The 12,500-nt window shown below is 42.8% G+C and overlaps 1 protein-coding gene across 5 annotated transcripts in view; it reads right to left on the reverse strand.

The window, feature by feature from the left end:
• Positions 1 to 238: 238 nt before the first annotated feature.
• The window catches only part of LOC147031117 (uncharacterized), a 92,501-nt gene continuing 80,239 nt past the window's right edge, over positions 239 to 12,500 (reverse strand). For all 5 annotated transcript variants that reach the window (XM_085875856.1, XM_085875854.1, XM_085875853.1 and 2 more), the window contains 2 exons: positions 11,965 to 12,015; positions 239 to 1,291 (listed from right to left, as the gene is read on the reverse strand). In XM_085875856.1, the coding sequence (XP_085731982.1) occupies positions 741 to 1,291; positions 11,965 to 12,004 (591 nt within the window). In that variant the 5' untranslated portion in view covers positions 12,005 to 12,015 and the 3' untranslated portion in view covers positions 239 to 740. The remainder of the gene's footprint in view (positions 1,292 to 11,964; positions 12,016 to 12,500) is intronic.

Genomic DNA, 12,500 nt, shown 5'->3' on the forward strand with positions numbered 1-12,500 from the left:
AATAATTATTGAGACTATGCTGTGGATATGCAGAAGCATAGTTCCAGTTCCAGCTCTGCACGGTTATGTCAAAGGAAGCATTGCACCACTATCTGGATGACGTAGTTAACAACGTGCATGAGGCTCAAAAAGACAGAGAACCTTGGTCAACACCAGCTGTCCCCAAAAAATGGTGTAAAATTAATTAAAAAATAAAAGACAACCTAAAAGGCTCTCGAAATGACCAATGAGACACCAGTAAAGGTTATTTTATTTATTGTCATTCGTCAAGACCAGGGAAGCACGACTGGTTGACCTGCTGGTAAAAACGTCATTACACAGCCTGTCGTATGTTCCTCAAGTGGATAGGGATGCCCTCCCGATCCAGTGTTCAGCATTTCCCATCGCTCGTCTGTAGCACGTCACGATTCATTTAATGAATCTGCTGTGTCGATCTATCACAATGTCTTGCAGCCAGAGTTGTGTTTTCAACTGAGGTTTTATGCAACTTTTTTCATTACACAAACACCCGGGAGACTGTCAGAAGGAAACATTTGTCACTGAAAGCTCTGCACTATGGAATGAACTAGCCACACACACATCCATTTTACTGCCTCTAATGTTGCCACCCAACGACTTTTGACACATGTTATCTCCTCAATAACTACACACTGGTCTTTAATGTGTGACCTTCCAAAAATCACTGTTTTCCTTCAAGAACAAACTATTGTTTGCTTTCAAGAACCACCAATTGTTTGTCTTTAACAGCTGCCAATAGTTTGCTCTTCAAGAGCTGCCAATTGTTTCTCTTCAAAAGGCGTCAATTCGTTGCCTTCAAGAACCATCAATAGTTCATCTTCAGGAGCCACCAATAGTTCGCCTTCAAGAACCACCAATAGTTCGCCTTCAAGAACCATCAATAGTTCGCCTTCAAGAACCATCAATAGTTCATCTTCAGGAGCCACCAATAGTTCGCCTTCAAGAACCACCAATAGTTCGCCTTCAAAAATCACCAATAGTTCGTCTTCAAGAACCACCAATAGTTCGCCTTCAAAAACCACCAATAGTTTGCCTTCAAGAATCACCAATAGTTCGTCTTCAAGAATCACCAATAATTCACATTCAAGAAACACCAATAGTTCACCTTCAAGAATCAACAATAGTTTGCCTTCAATAATCACCAATAGTTCATCTTCAAGAACCACCAATAGTTCACCTTCAATAATCAACAATAGTTCATCTTCAAGAACCACCAATAGTTCGTCTTCAAGAACCACCAATAGTTCGTCTTCAAGAATCACCAATAGTTCATCTACAAGAATCACCAATAGTTCGCCTTCAATAATCAACAAGAGTTCATCTTCAAGAACCACCAATAGTTCATCTACAAGAATCACCAATAGTTCATCTACAAGAATCACCAATCGTTCGCCTTCAATAATCAACAATAGTTCATCTTCAAGAACCACCAATAGTTCGCCTTAAAGAACCACCAACAGTTACCCTTCCAGAACCATCAACAGTTACCCTTCCAGAACCACCAACAGTTACCCTTCAAGAACTATAAACAGTTAGTCTTTAAGAGCCACAAAATGTTTCCCTGAGAGAACCACCGATTGCTCGCCTTCGAGAGCTAGCGATTGTTTGCCTTTGAAAGCCACCAATTGTTTACCTCCGAAAGCCACCAATTGTTTACCTTCGAAAGCCACCAATTATTTAACTTCGAAAGCCACCAACTGTTTACCTTCGATAGCCACCAATTGTTTGCCTTTGAAAGCCACCAATTGTTTACCTTCGAAAGCCACCAATTGTTTGCCTTTGAAAGCCACCAACTGTTTGCCTTCAAAAGCCACCAATTGTTTACCTTCGAAAGCCACCAATTGTTTACCTTTGAAAGCCACCAATTGTTTACCTTCGAAAGCCACCAATTGTTTGCCTTTGAAAGCCACCAACTGTTTACCTTCGAAAGCCACCAACTGTTTACCTTCGAAAGCCACCAATTGTTTACCTTCGAAAGCCACCAACTGTTTACCTTCGAAAACCACCAATTGTTTGCCTTTGAAAGCCACCAATTGTTTACCGTCGAAAGCCACCAATTGTTTACCTTCGAAAGCCACCAATTGTTTGCCTTTGAAAGCCACCAATTGTTTGCCTTTGAAAGCCACCAACTGTTTACCTTCGAAAGCCACCAATTGTTTACCTTCGAAAGCCACCATATGTTTACCTTCGAAAGCCACCATATGTTTACCTTCGAAAGCCACCAACTGTTTACCTTCGAAAGTCACCAATTGTTTACCTTCGAAAGCCACCAATTGTTTGCCTTTGAAAGCCACCAATTGTTTACCTTCGAAAGCCACCAACTGTTTACCTTCGATAGCCACCAATTGTTTGCCTTTGAAAGCCACCAATTGTTTACTTTCGAAAGCCACCAATTGTTTACCTTCGAAAGCCACCAACTGTTTACCTTCGAAAGCCACCAACTGTTTACCTTCGAAAGCCACCAATTGTTTACCTTCGAAAGCCACCAACTATTTGCCTTTGAAAGCCACCAACTGTTTACCTTCGAGAGCCACCAACTGTTTACCTTCGAAAGCCACCAAATGTTTACCTTCGAAAGCCACCAATTGTTTACCTTCGAAAGCCACCAATTGTTTACCTTTGAAAGCCACCAACTGTTTACCTTCGAAAGCCACCAAATGTTTACCTTCGAAAGCCACCAATTGTTTACCTTCGAAAGCCACCAATTGTTTACCTTTGAAAGCCACCAATTGTTTACCTTCGAAAGCCACCAACCGTTTACCTTCGAAAGCCACCAACTGTTTACCTTCAAAAGCCACCAACTGTTTACCTTCGATAACTACCAATTGTTTGCCTTCGAAAGCCACCAATTGTTTACCTTTGAAAGCCACCAATTGTTTACCTTCGAAAGCCACCAACTGTTTACCTTCGAGAGCCACCAACTGTTTACTTTTGAAAGCCACCAACTGTTTACCTTCGAAAGCCACCAATTGTTTACCTTCGAAAGCCACCAATTGTTTACCTTCGAAAGCCACCAACTGTTTGCCTTTGAAAGCCACCAACTGTTTACATTCGAGAGCCACCAACTGTTTACTTCCGAAAGCCACCAACTGTTTACCTTCGAAAGCCACCAACTGTTTACCTTCAACAGTCACCAATTGTTTGCCTTCGAGAGCCACCAACTGTTTACCTTTGAGAGCCACCAACTGTTTACCTTCGATAGCCACCAATTGTTTGCCTTTGAAAGCCACCAATTGTTTACCTTCGAAAGCCACCAATTGTTTGCCTTTGAAAGCCACCAATTGTTTGCCTTTGAAAGCCACCAACTGTTTACCTTCGAAAGCCACCAATTGTTTACCTTCGAAAGCCACCAATTGTTTGCCTTCGAAAGCCACCAATTGTTTACCTTCGAAAGCCACCAACTGTTAACCTTCGATAGCCACCAATTGTTTACTTTCGAAAGCCACCAATTGTTTACTTTCGAAAGCCACCAATTGTTTACCTTCGAAAGCCACCAATTGTTTACCTTCGAAAGCCACCAATTGTTTACCTTCGAAAGCCACCAATTGTTTACCTTCGAAAGCCACCAACTATTTGCCTTTGAAAGCCCCCAACTGTTTACCTTCGAGAGCCACCAACTGTTTACTTTCGAAAGCCACCAACTGTTTACCTTCGAAAGCCACCAAATGTTTACCTTCGAAAGCCACCAATTGTTTACCTTCGAAAGCCACCAATTGTTTGCCTTTGAAAGCCACCAATTGTTTACCTTCGAAAGCCACCAACTGTTTACCTTCGAAAGCCACCAAATGTTTACCTTCGAAAGCCACCAATTGTTTACCTTCGAAAGCCACCAATTGTTTACCTCCGAAAGCCACCAATTGTTTACCTTCGAAAGCCACCAATTGTTTACCTTCGAAAGCCACGAATTGTTTACCTTCGAAAGCCACCAACTATTTGCCTTTGAAAGCCACCAACTGTTTACCTTCGAGAGCCACCAACTGTTTACTTTCGAAAGCCACCAACTGTTTACCTTCGAAAGCCACCAAATGTTTACCTTCGAAAGCCACCAATTGTTTACCTTCGAAAGTCACCAATTGTTTACCTTCGAAAGCCACGAATTGTTTACCTTCGAAAGCCACCAACCGTTTACCTTCAAAAGCCACCAACTGTTTACCTTCGAAAGCCACCAACTGTTTACCTTCGATAACCACCAACTGTTTACCTTCGAAAGCCACCAATTGTTTACCTTTGAAAGCCACCAATTGTTTACCTTCGAAAGCCACCAACTGTTTACCTTCGAAAGCCACCAACTGTTTACCTTCGAGAGCCACCAACTGTTTACTTTTGAAAGCCACCAACTGTTTACCTTCGAAAGCCACCAATTGTTTACCTTCGAAAGCCACCAATTGTTTACCTTCGAAAGCCACCAACTGTTTGCCTTTGAAAGCCACCAACTGTTTGCCTTCAAAAGCCACCAATTGTTTACCTTCGAAAGCCACCAATTGTTTACCTTTGAAAGCCACCAATTGTTTACCTTCGAAAGCCACCAATTGTTTGCCTTTGAAAGCCACCAACTGTTTACCTTCGAAAGCCACCAACTGTTTACCTTCGAAAGCCACCAATTGTTTACCTTCGAAAGCCACCAACTGTTTACCTTCGAAAACCACCAATTGTTTGCCTTTGAAAGCCACCAATTGTTTACCGTCGAAAGCCACCAATTGTTTACCTTCGAAAGCCACCAATTGTTTGCCTTTGAAAGCCACCAATTGTTTGCCTTTGAAAGCCACCAACTGTTTACCTTCGAAAGCCACCAATTGTTTACCTTCGAAAGCCACCATATGTTTACCTTCGAAAGCCACCATATGTTTACCTTCGAAAGCCACCAATTGTTTACCTTCGAAAGCCACCAACTGTTTACCTTCGAAAGTCACCAATTGTTTACCTTCGAAAGCCACCAATTGTTTGCCTTTGAAAGCCACCAATTGTTTACCTTCGAAAGCCACCAACTGTTTACCTTCGATAGCCACCAATTGTTTGCCTTTGAAAGCCACCAATTGTTTACTTTCGAAAGCCACCAATTGTTTACCTTCGAAAGCCACCAACTGTTTACCTTCGAAAGCCACCAACTGTTTACCTTCGAAAGCCACCAATTGTTTACCTTCGAAAGCCACCAACTATTTGCCTTTGAAAGCCACCAACTGTTTACCTTCGAGAGCCACCAACTGTTTACCTTCGAAAGCCACCAAATGTTTACCTTCGAAAGCCACCAATTGTTTACCTTCGAAAGCCACCAATTGTTTACCTTTGAAAGCCACCAACTGTTTACCTTCGAAAGCCACCAAATGTTTACCTTCGAAAGCCACCAATTGTTTACCTTCGAAAGCCACCAATTGTTTACCTTTGAAAGCCACCAATTGTTTACCTTCGAAAGCCACCAACCGTTTACCTTCGAAAGCCACCAACTGTTTACCTTCAAAAGCCACCAACTGTTTACCTTCGATAACTACCAATTGTTTGCCTTCGAAAGCCACCAATTGTTTACCTTTGAAAGCCACCAATTGTTTACCTTCGAAAGCCACCAACTGTTTACCTTCGAGAGCCACCAACTGTTTACTTTTGAAAGCCACCAACTGTTTACCTTCGAAAGCCACCAATTGTTTACCTTCGAAAGCCACCAATTGTTTACCTTCGAAAGCCACCAACTGTTTGCCTTTGAAAGCCACCAACTGTTTACATTCGAGAGCCACCGACTGTTTACTTTCGAAAGCCACCAACTGTTTACCTTCGAAAGCCACCAACTGTTTACCTTCAACAGTCACCAATTGTTTGCCTTCGAGAGCCACCAACTGTTTACCTTTGAGAGCCACCAACTGTTTACCTTCGAGAGCCACCAACTGTTTACCTTCGATAGCCACCAATTGTTTGCCTTTGAAAGCCACCAATTGTTTACCTTCGAAAGCCACCAATTGTTTGCCTTTGAAAGCCACCAATTGTTTGCCTTTGAAAGCCACCAACTGTTTACCTTCGAAAGCCACCAATTGTTTACCTTCGAAAGCCACCAATTGTTTGCCTTCGAAAGCCACCAATTGTTTACCTTCGAAAGCCACCAACTGTTAACCTTCGATAGCCACCAATTGTTTGCCTTTGAAAGCCACCAATTGTTTACTTTCGAAAGCCACCAATTGTTTACCTTCGAAAGCCACCAACTGTTTACCTTCGAAAGCCACCAACTGTTTACCTTCGAAAGCCACCAATTGTTTACCTTCGAAAGCCACCAATTGTTTACCTTCGAAAGCCACCAACTATTTGCCTTTGAAAGCCCCCAACTGTTTACCTTCGAGAGCCACCAACTGTTTACTTTCGAAAGCCACCAACTGTTTACCTTCGAAAGCCACCAAATGTTTACCTTCGAAAGCCACCAATTGTTTACCTTCGAAAGCCACCAATTGTTTGCCTTTGAAAGCCACCAATTGTTTACCTTCGAAAGCCACCAACTGTTTACCTTCGAAAGCCACCAAATGTTTACCTTCGAAAGCCACCAATTGTTTACCTTCGAAAGCCACCAATTGTTTACCTCCGAAAGCCACCAATTGTTTACCTTCGAAAGCCACCAATTGTTTACCTTCGAAAGCCACGAATTGTTTACCTTCGAAAGCCACCAACTATTTGCCTTTGAAAGCCACCAACTGTTTACCTTCGAGAGCCACCAACTGTTTACTTTCGAAAGCCACCAACTGTTTACCTTCGAAAGCCACCAAATGTTTACCTTCGAAAGCCACCAATTGTTTACCTTCGAAAGTCACCAATTGTTTACCTTCGAAAGCCACGAATTGTTTACCTTCGAAAGCCACCAACCGTTTACCTTCGAAAGCCACCAACTGTTTACCTTCGAAAGCCACCAATTGTTTACCTTCGATAACCACCAACTGTTTACCTTCGAAAGCCACCAATTGTTTACCTTTGAAAGCCACCAATTGTTTACCTTCGAAAGCCACCAACTGTTTACCTTCGAAAGCCACCAACTGTTTACCTTCGAGAGCCACCAACTGTTTACTTTTGAAAGCCACCAACTGTTTACCTTCGAAAGCCACCAATTGTTTACCTTCGAAAGCCACCAATTGTTTACCTTCGAAAGCCACCAACTGTTTGCCTTTGAAAGCCACCAACTGTTTACATTCGAGAGCCACCAACTGTTTACTTTCGAAAGCCACCAACTGTTTACCTTCGAAAGCCACCAACTGTTTACCTTCAAAAGTCACCAATTGTTTGCCTTCGAGAGCCACCAACTGTTTACCTTTGAGAGCCACCAACTGTTTACCTTCGAGAGCCACCAACTGTTTACCTTCGATAGCCACCAATTGTTTGCCTTTGAAAGCCACCAATTGTTTACCTTCGAAAGCCACCATATGTTTACCTTCGAAAGCCACCAATTGTTTACCTTCAAAAGCCACCAACTGTTTACCTTCGAAAGTCACCAATTGTTTACCTTCGAAAGCCACCAATTGTTTGCCTTTGAAAGCCACCAATTGTTTACCTTCGAAAGCCACCAACTGTTTACCTTCGATAGCCACCAATTGTTTGCCTTTGAAAGCCACCAATTGTTTACTTTCGAAAGCCACCAATTGTTTACCTTCGAAAGCCACCAACTGTTTACCTTCGAAAGCCACCAACTGTTTACCTTCGAAAGCCACCAATTGTTTACCTTCGAAAGCCACCAATTGTTTACCTTCGAAAGCCACCAACTGTTTGCCTTTGAAAGCCACCAACTGTTTACATTCGAGAGCCACCAACTGTTTACTTTCGAAAGCCACCAACTGTTTACCTTCGAAAGCCACCAACTGTTTACCTTCAACAGTCACCAATTGTTTGCCTTCGAGAGCCACCAACTGTTTACCTTTGAGAGCCACCAACTGTTTACCTTCGAGAGCCACCAACTGTTTACCTTCGATAGCCACCAATTGTTTGCCTTTGAAAGCCACCAATTGTTTACCTTCGAAAGCCACCAATTGTTTGCCTTTGAAAGCCACCAATTGTTTACCTTCAAAAGCCACCAATTGTTTGCCTTTGAAAGCCACCAATTGTTTACCTTCGAAAGCCACCAATTGTTTACCTTCGAAAGCCACCAACTGTTCACCTTCGATAGCCACCAATTGTTTGCCTTTGAAAGCCACCAATTGTTTACTTTCGAAAGCCACCAATTGTTTACCTTCGAAAGCCACCAACTGTTTACCTTCGAAAGCCACCAACTGTTTACCTTCGAAAGCCACCAATTGTTTACCTTCGAAAGCCACCAATTGTTTACTTTCGAAAGCCACCAACTATTTGCCTTTGAAAGCCCCCAACTGTTTACCTTCGAGAGCCACCAACTGTTTACTTTCGAAAGCCACCAACTGTTTACCTTCGAAAGCCACCAAATGTTTACCATCGAAAGCCACCAATTGTTTACCTTCGAAAGCCACCAATTGTTTGCCTTTGAAAGCCACCAATTGTTTACCTTCGAAAGCCACCAACTGTTTACCTTCGAAAGCCACCAAATGTTTACCTTCGAAAGCCACCAATTGTTTACCTTCGAAAGCCACCAATTGTTTACCTCCGAAAGCCACCAATTGTTTACCTTCGAAAGCCACCAATTGTTTACCTTCGAAAGCCACCAACTGTTTACCTTCGAGAGCCACCAACTGTTTACTTTCGAAAGCCACCAACTGTTTACCTTCGAAAGCCACCAAATGTTTACCTTCGAAAGCCACCAATTGTTTACCTTCGAAAGCCACCAATTGTTTACCTTCGAAAGCCACGAATTGTTTACCTTCGAAAGCCACCAACCGTTTACCTTCGAAAGCCACCAACTGTTTACTTTCGAAAGCCACCAATTGTTTACCTTCGATAACCACCAACTGTTTACCTTCGAAAGCCACCAATTGTTTACCTTTGAAAGCCACCAATTGTTTACCTTCGAAAGCCACCAACTGTTTACCTTCGAAAGCCACCAACTGTTTACCTTCGAGAGCCACCAACTGTTTACTTTTGAAAGCCACCAACTGTTTACCTTCGAAAGCCACCAATTGTTTACCTTCGAAAGCCACCAATTGTTTACCTTCGAAAGCCACCAACTGTTTGCCTTTGAAAGCCACCAACTGTTTACATTCGAGAGCCACCAACTGTTTACTTTCGAAAGCCACCAACTGTTTACCTTCGAAAGCCACCAACTGTTTACCTTCAAAAGTCACCAATTGTTTGCCTTCGAGAGCCACCAACTGTTTACCTTTGAGAGCCACCAACTGTTTACCTTCGAGAGCCACCAACTGTTTACCTTCGATAGCCACCAATTGTTTGCCTTTGAAAGCCACCAATTGTTTACCTTCGAAAGCCACCAATTGTTTGCCTTTGAAAGCCACCATATGTTTACCTTCGAAAGCCACCATATGTTTACCTTCGAAAGCCACCAATTGTTTACCTTCAAAAGCCACCAACTGTTTACCTTCGAAAGTCACCAATTGTTTACCTTCGAAAGCCACCAATTGTTTGCCTTTGAAAGCCATCAATTGTTTACCTTTGAAAGCCACCAACTGTTTACCTTCGATAGCCACCAATTGTTTGCCTTTGAAAGCCACCAATTGTTTACTTTCAAAAGCCACCAATTGTTTACCTTCGAAAGCCACCAACTGTTTACCTTCGAAAGCCACCAACTGTTTACCTTCGAAAGCCACCAATTGTTTACCTTCGAAAGCCACCAATTGTTTACCTTCGAAAGCCACCAACTGTTTGCCTTTGAAAGCCACCAACTGTTTACATTCGAGAGCCACCAACTGTTTACTTTCGAAAGCCACCAACTGTTTACCTTCGAAAGCCACCAACTGTTTACCTTCAACAGTCACCAATTGTTTGCCTTCGAGAGCCACCAACTGTTTACCTTTGAGAGCCACCAACTGTTTACCTTCGAGAGCCACCAACTGTTTATCTTCGATAGCCACCAATTGTTTGCCTTTGAAAGCCACCAATTGTTTACCTTCGAAAGCCACCAATTGTTTGCCTTTGAAAGCCACCAATTGTTTACCTTCGAAAGCCACCAATTGTTTGCCTTTGAAAGCCACCAATTGTTTACCTTCGAAAGCCACCAATTGTTTACCTTCGAAAGCCACCAACTGTTCACCTTCGATAGCCACCAATTGTTTGCCTTTGAAAGCCACCAATTGTTTACTTTCGAAAGCCACCAATTGTTTACCTTCGAAAGCCACCAACTGTTTACCTTCGAAAGCCACCAACTGTTTACCTTCGAAAGCCACCAATTGTTTACCTTCGAAAGCCACCAATTGTTTACTTTCGAAAGCCACCAACTATTTGCCTTTGAAAGCCCCCAACTGTTTACCTTCGAGAGCCACCAACTGTTTACTTTCGAAAGCCACCAACTGTTTACCTTCGAAAGCCACCAAATGTTTACCATCGAAAGCCACCAATTGTTTACCTTCGAAAGCCACCAATTGTTTGCCTTTGAAAGCCACCAATTGTTTACCTTCGAAAGCCACCAACTGTTTACCTTCGAAAGCCACCAAATGTTTACCTTCGAAAGCCACCAATTGTTTACCTTCGAAAGCCACCAATTGTTTACCTCCGAAAGCCACCAATTGTTTACCTTCGAAAGCCACCAATTGTTTACCTTCGAAAGCCACCAACTGTTTACCTTCGAGAGCCACCAACTGTTTACTTTCGAAACCCACCAACTGTTTACCTTCGAAAGCCACCAAATGTTTACCTTCGAAAGCCACCAATTGTTTACCTTCGAAAGCCACCAATTGTTTACCTTCGAAAGCCACGAATTGTTTACCTTCGAAAGCCACCAACCGTTTACCTTCGAAAGCCACCAACTGTTTACCTTCGAAAGCCACCAACTGTTTACCTTCGATAACCACCAACTGTTTACCTTCGAAAGCCACCAATTGTTTACCTTTGAAAGCCACCAATTGTTTACCTTCGAAAGCCACCAACTGTTTACCTTCGAAAGCCACCAACTGTTTACCTTCGAGAGCCACCAACTGTTTACTTTTGAAAGCCACCAACTGTTTACCTTCGAAAGCCACCAATTGTTTACCTTCGAAAGCCACCAATTGTTTACCTTCGAAAGCCACCAACTGTTTGCCTTTGAAAGCCACCAACTGTTTACATTCGAGAGCCACCAACTGTTTACTTTCGAAAGCCACCAACTGTTTACCTTCGAAAGCCACCAACTGTTTACCTTCAAAAGTCACCAATTGTTTGCCTTCGAGAGCCACCAACTGTTTACCTTTGAGAGCCACCAACTGTTTACCTTCGAGAGCCACCAACTGTTTATCTTCGATAGCCACCAATTGTTTGCCTTTGAAAGCCACCAATTGTTTACCTTCGAAAGCCACCAACTGTTTACCTTCGAAAGCCACCAACTGTTTACCTTCGAAAGCCACCATATGTTTACCTTCGAAAGCCACCAATTGTTTACCTTCGAAAGCCACCAACTGTTTACCTTCGAAAGTCACCAATTGTTTACCTTCGAAAGCCACCAATTGTTTGCCTTTGAAAGCCACCAATTGTTTACCTTCGAAAGCCACCAACTGTTTACCTTCGATAGCCACCAATTGTTTGCCTTTGAAAGCCACCAATTGTTTACTTTCGAAAGCCACCAATTGTTTACCTTCGAAAGCCACCAACTGTTTACCTTCGAAAGCCACCAACTGTTTACCTTCGAAAGCCACCAATTGTTTACCTTCGAAAGCCACCAATTGTTTACCTTCGAAAGCCACCAACTGTTTACCTTCGAAAGCCACCAATTGTTTACCTTCGAAAGCCACCAATTGTTTACCTTCGAAAGCCACCAACTGTTTACCTTCGAAAGCCGCAAACTGTTCGTCTTCAAGAACTATCACTTGTGAATAATGAAGAAGTTCTATGTTGAAAACAATTGTTTTACTTTGTATTCAAGAGCTGCAGCACCATTACCTGGAAGTCTTTCACCGGCATGCAGGATGTTCACGCACATTGCAAATAAACCTTGGGGAAAGGAAATGAGGCATAAAATTACAGTTTTGTGTCAAAGTTCAGGTAAAGTTTAAACTTTTAAAAACTCAGGTGATGTATTGTATTCAAATAACTGTGATGCGATTGCAAAACGATTTTTATCTTTAGTTATTGCAGAGAAAATGCTTCAAAAGGAATACGATTTGATACTTTGAGTCTTTTTTCAGTAAACCCCTTTCCCACCTCCCCCATCATTCCAATGTAACCCCCCCCTCCCCAACAATAACCACATCAGTCGTCAAGAAAACGTTGTCCTCCACTTTCCACCCTCTTTCCTCTCGTTTCCCAGGAAACGTCCACACAGCCCCCCCTACCCCTCCCCTCAATTCACAGCATCGTTCCCTACCCCCCCCCACTCATTTCAACCACATAACCGATCTCCATCCACAGCCTCGTTCCCACAAACCCCCTTGCCCCCCACCCTCCTCCCATGATCCCAGGACCTGACTGAAAGTTTC

The sequence above is a fragment of the Eptatretus burgeri genome, chromosome 3, assembly GCF_056783735.1.
Source record: "Eptatretus burgeri isolate ZD-2024b chromosome 3, Ebu_testis_v1, whole genome shotgun sequence".
Taxonomy (NCBI): Eukaryota; Metazoa; Chordata; class Myxini; order Myxiniformes; family Myxinidae; genus Eptatretus; species Eptatretus burgeri.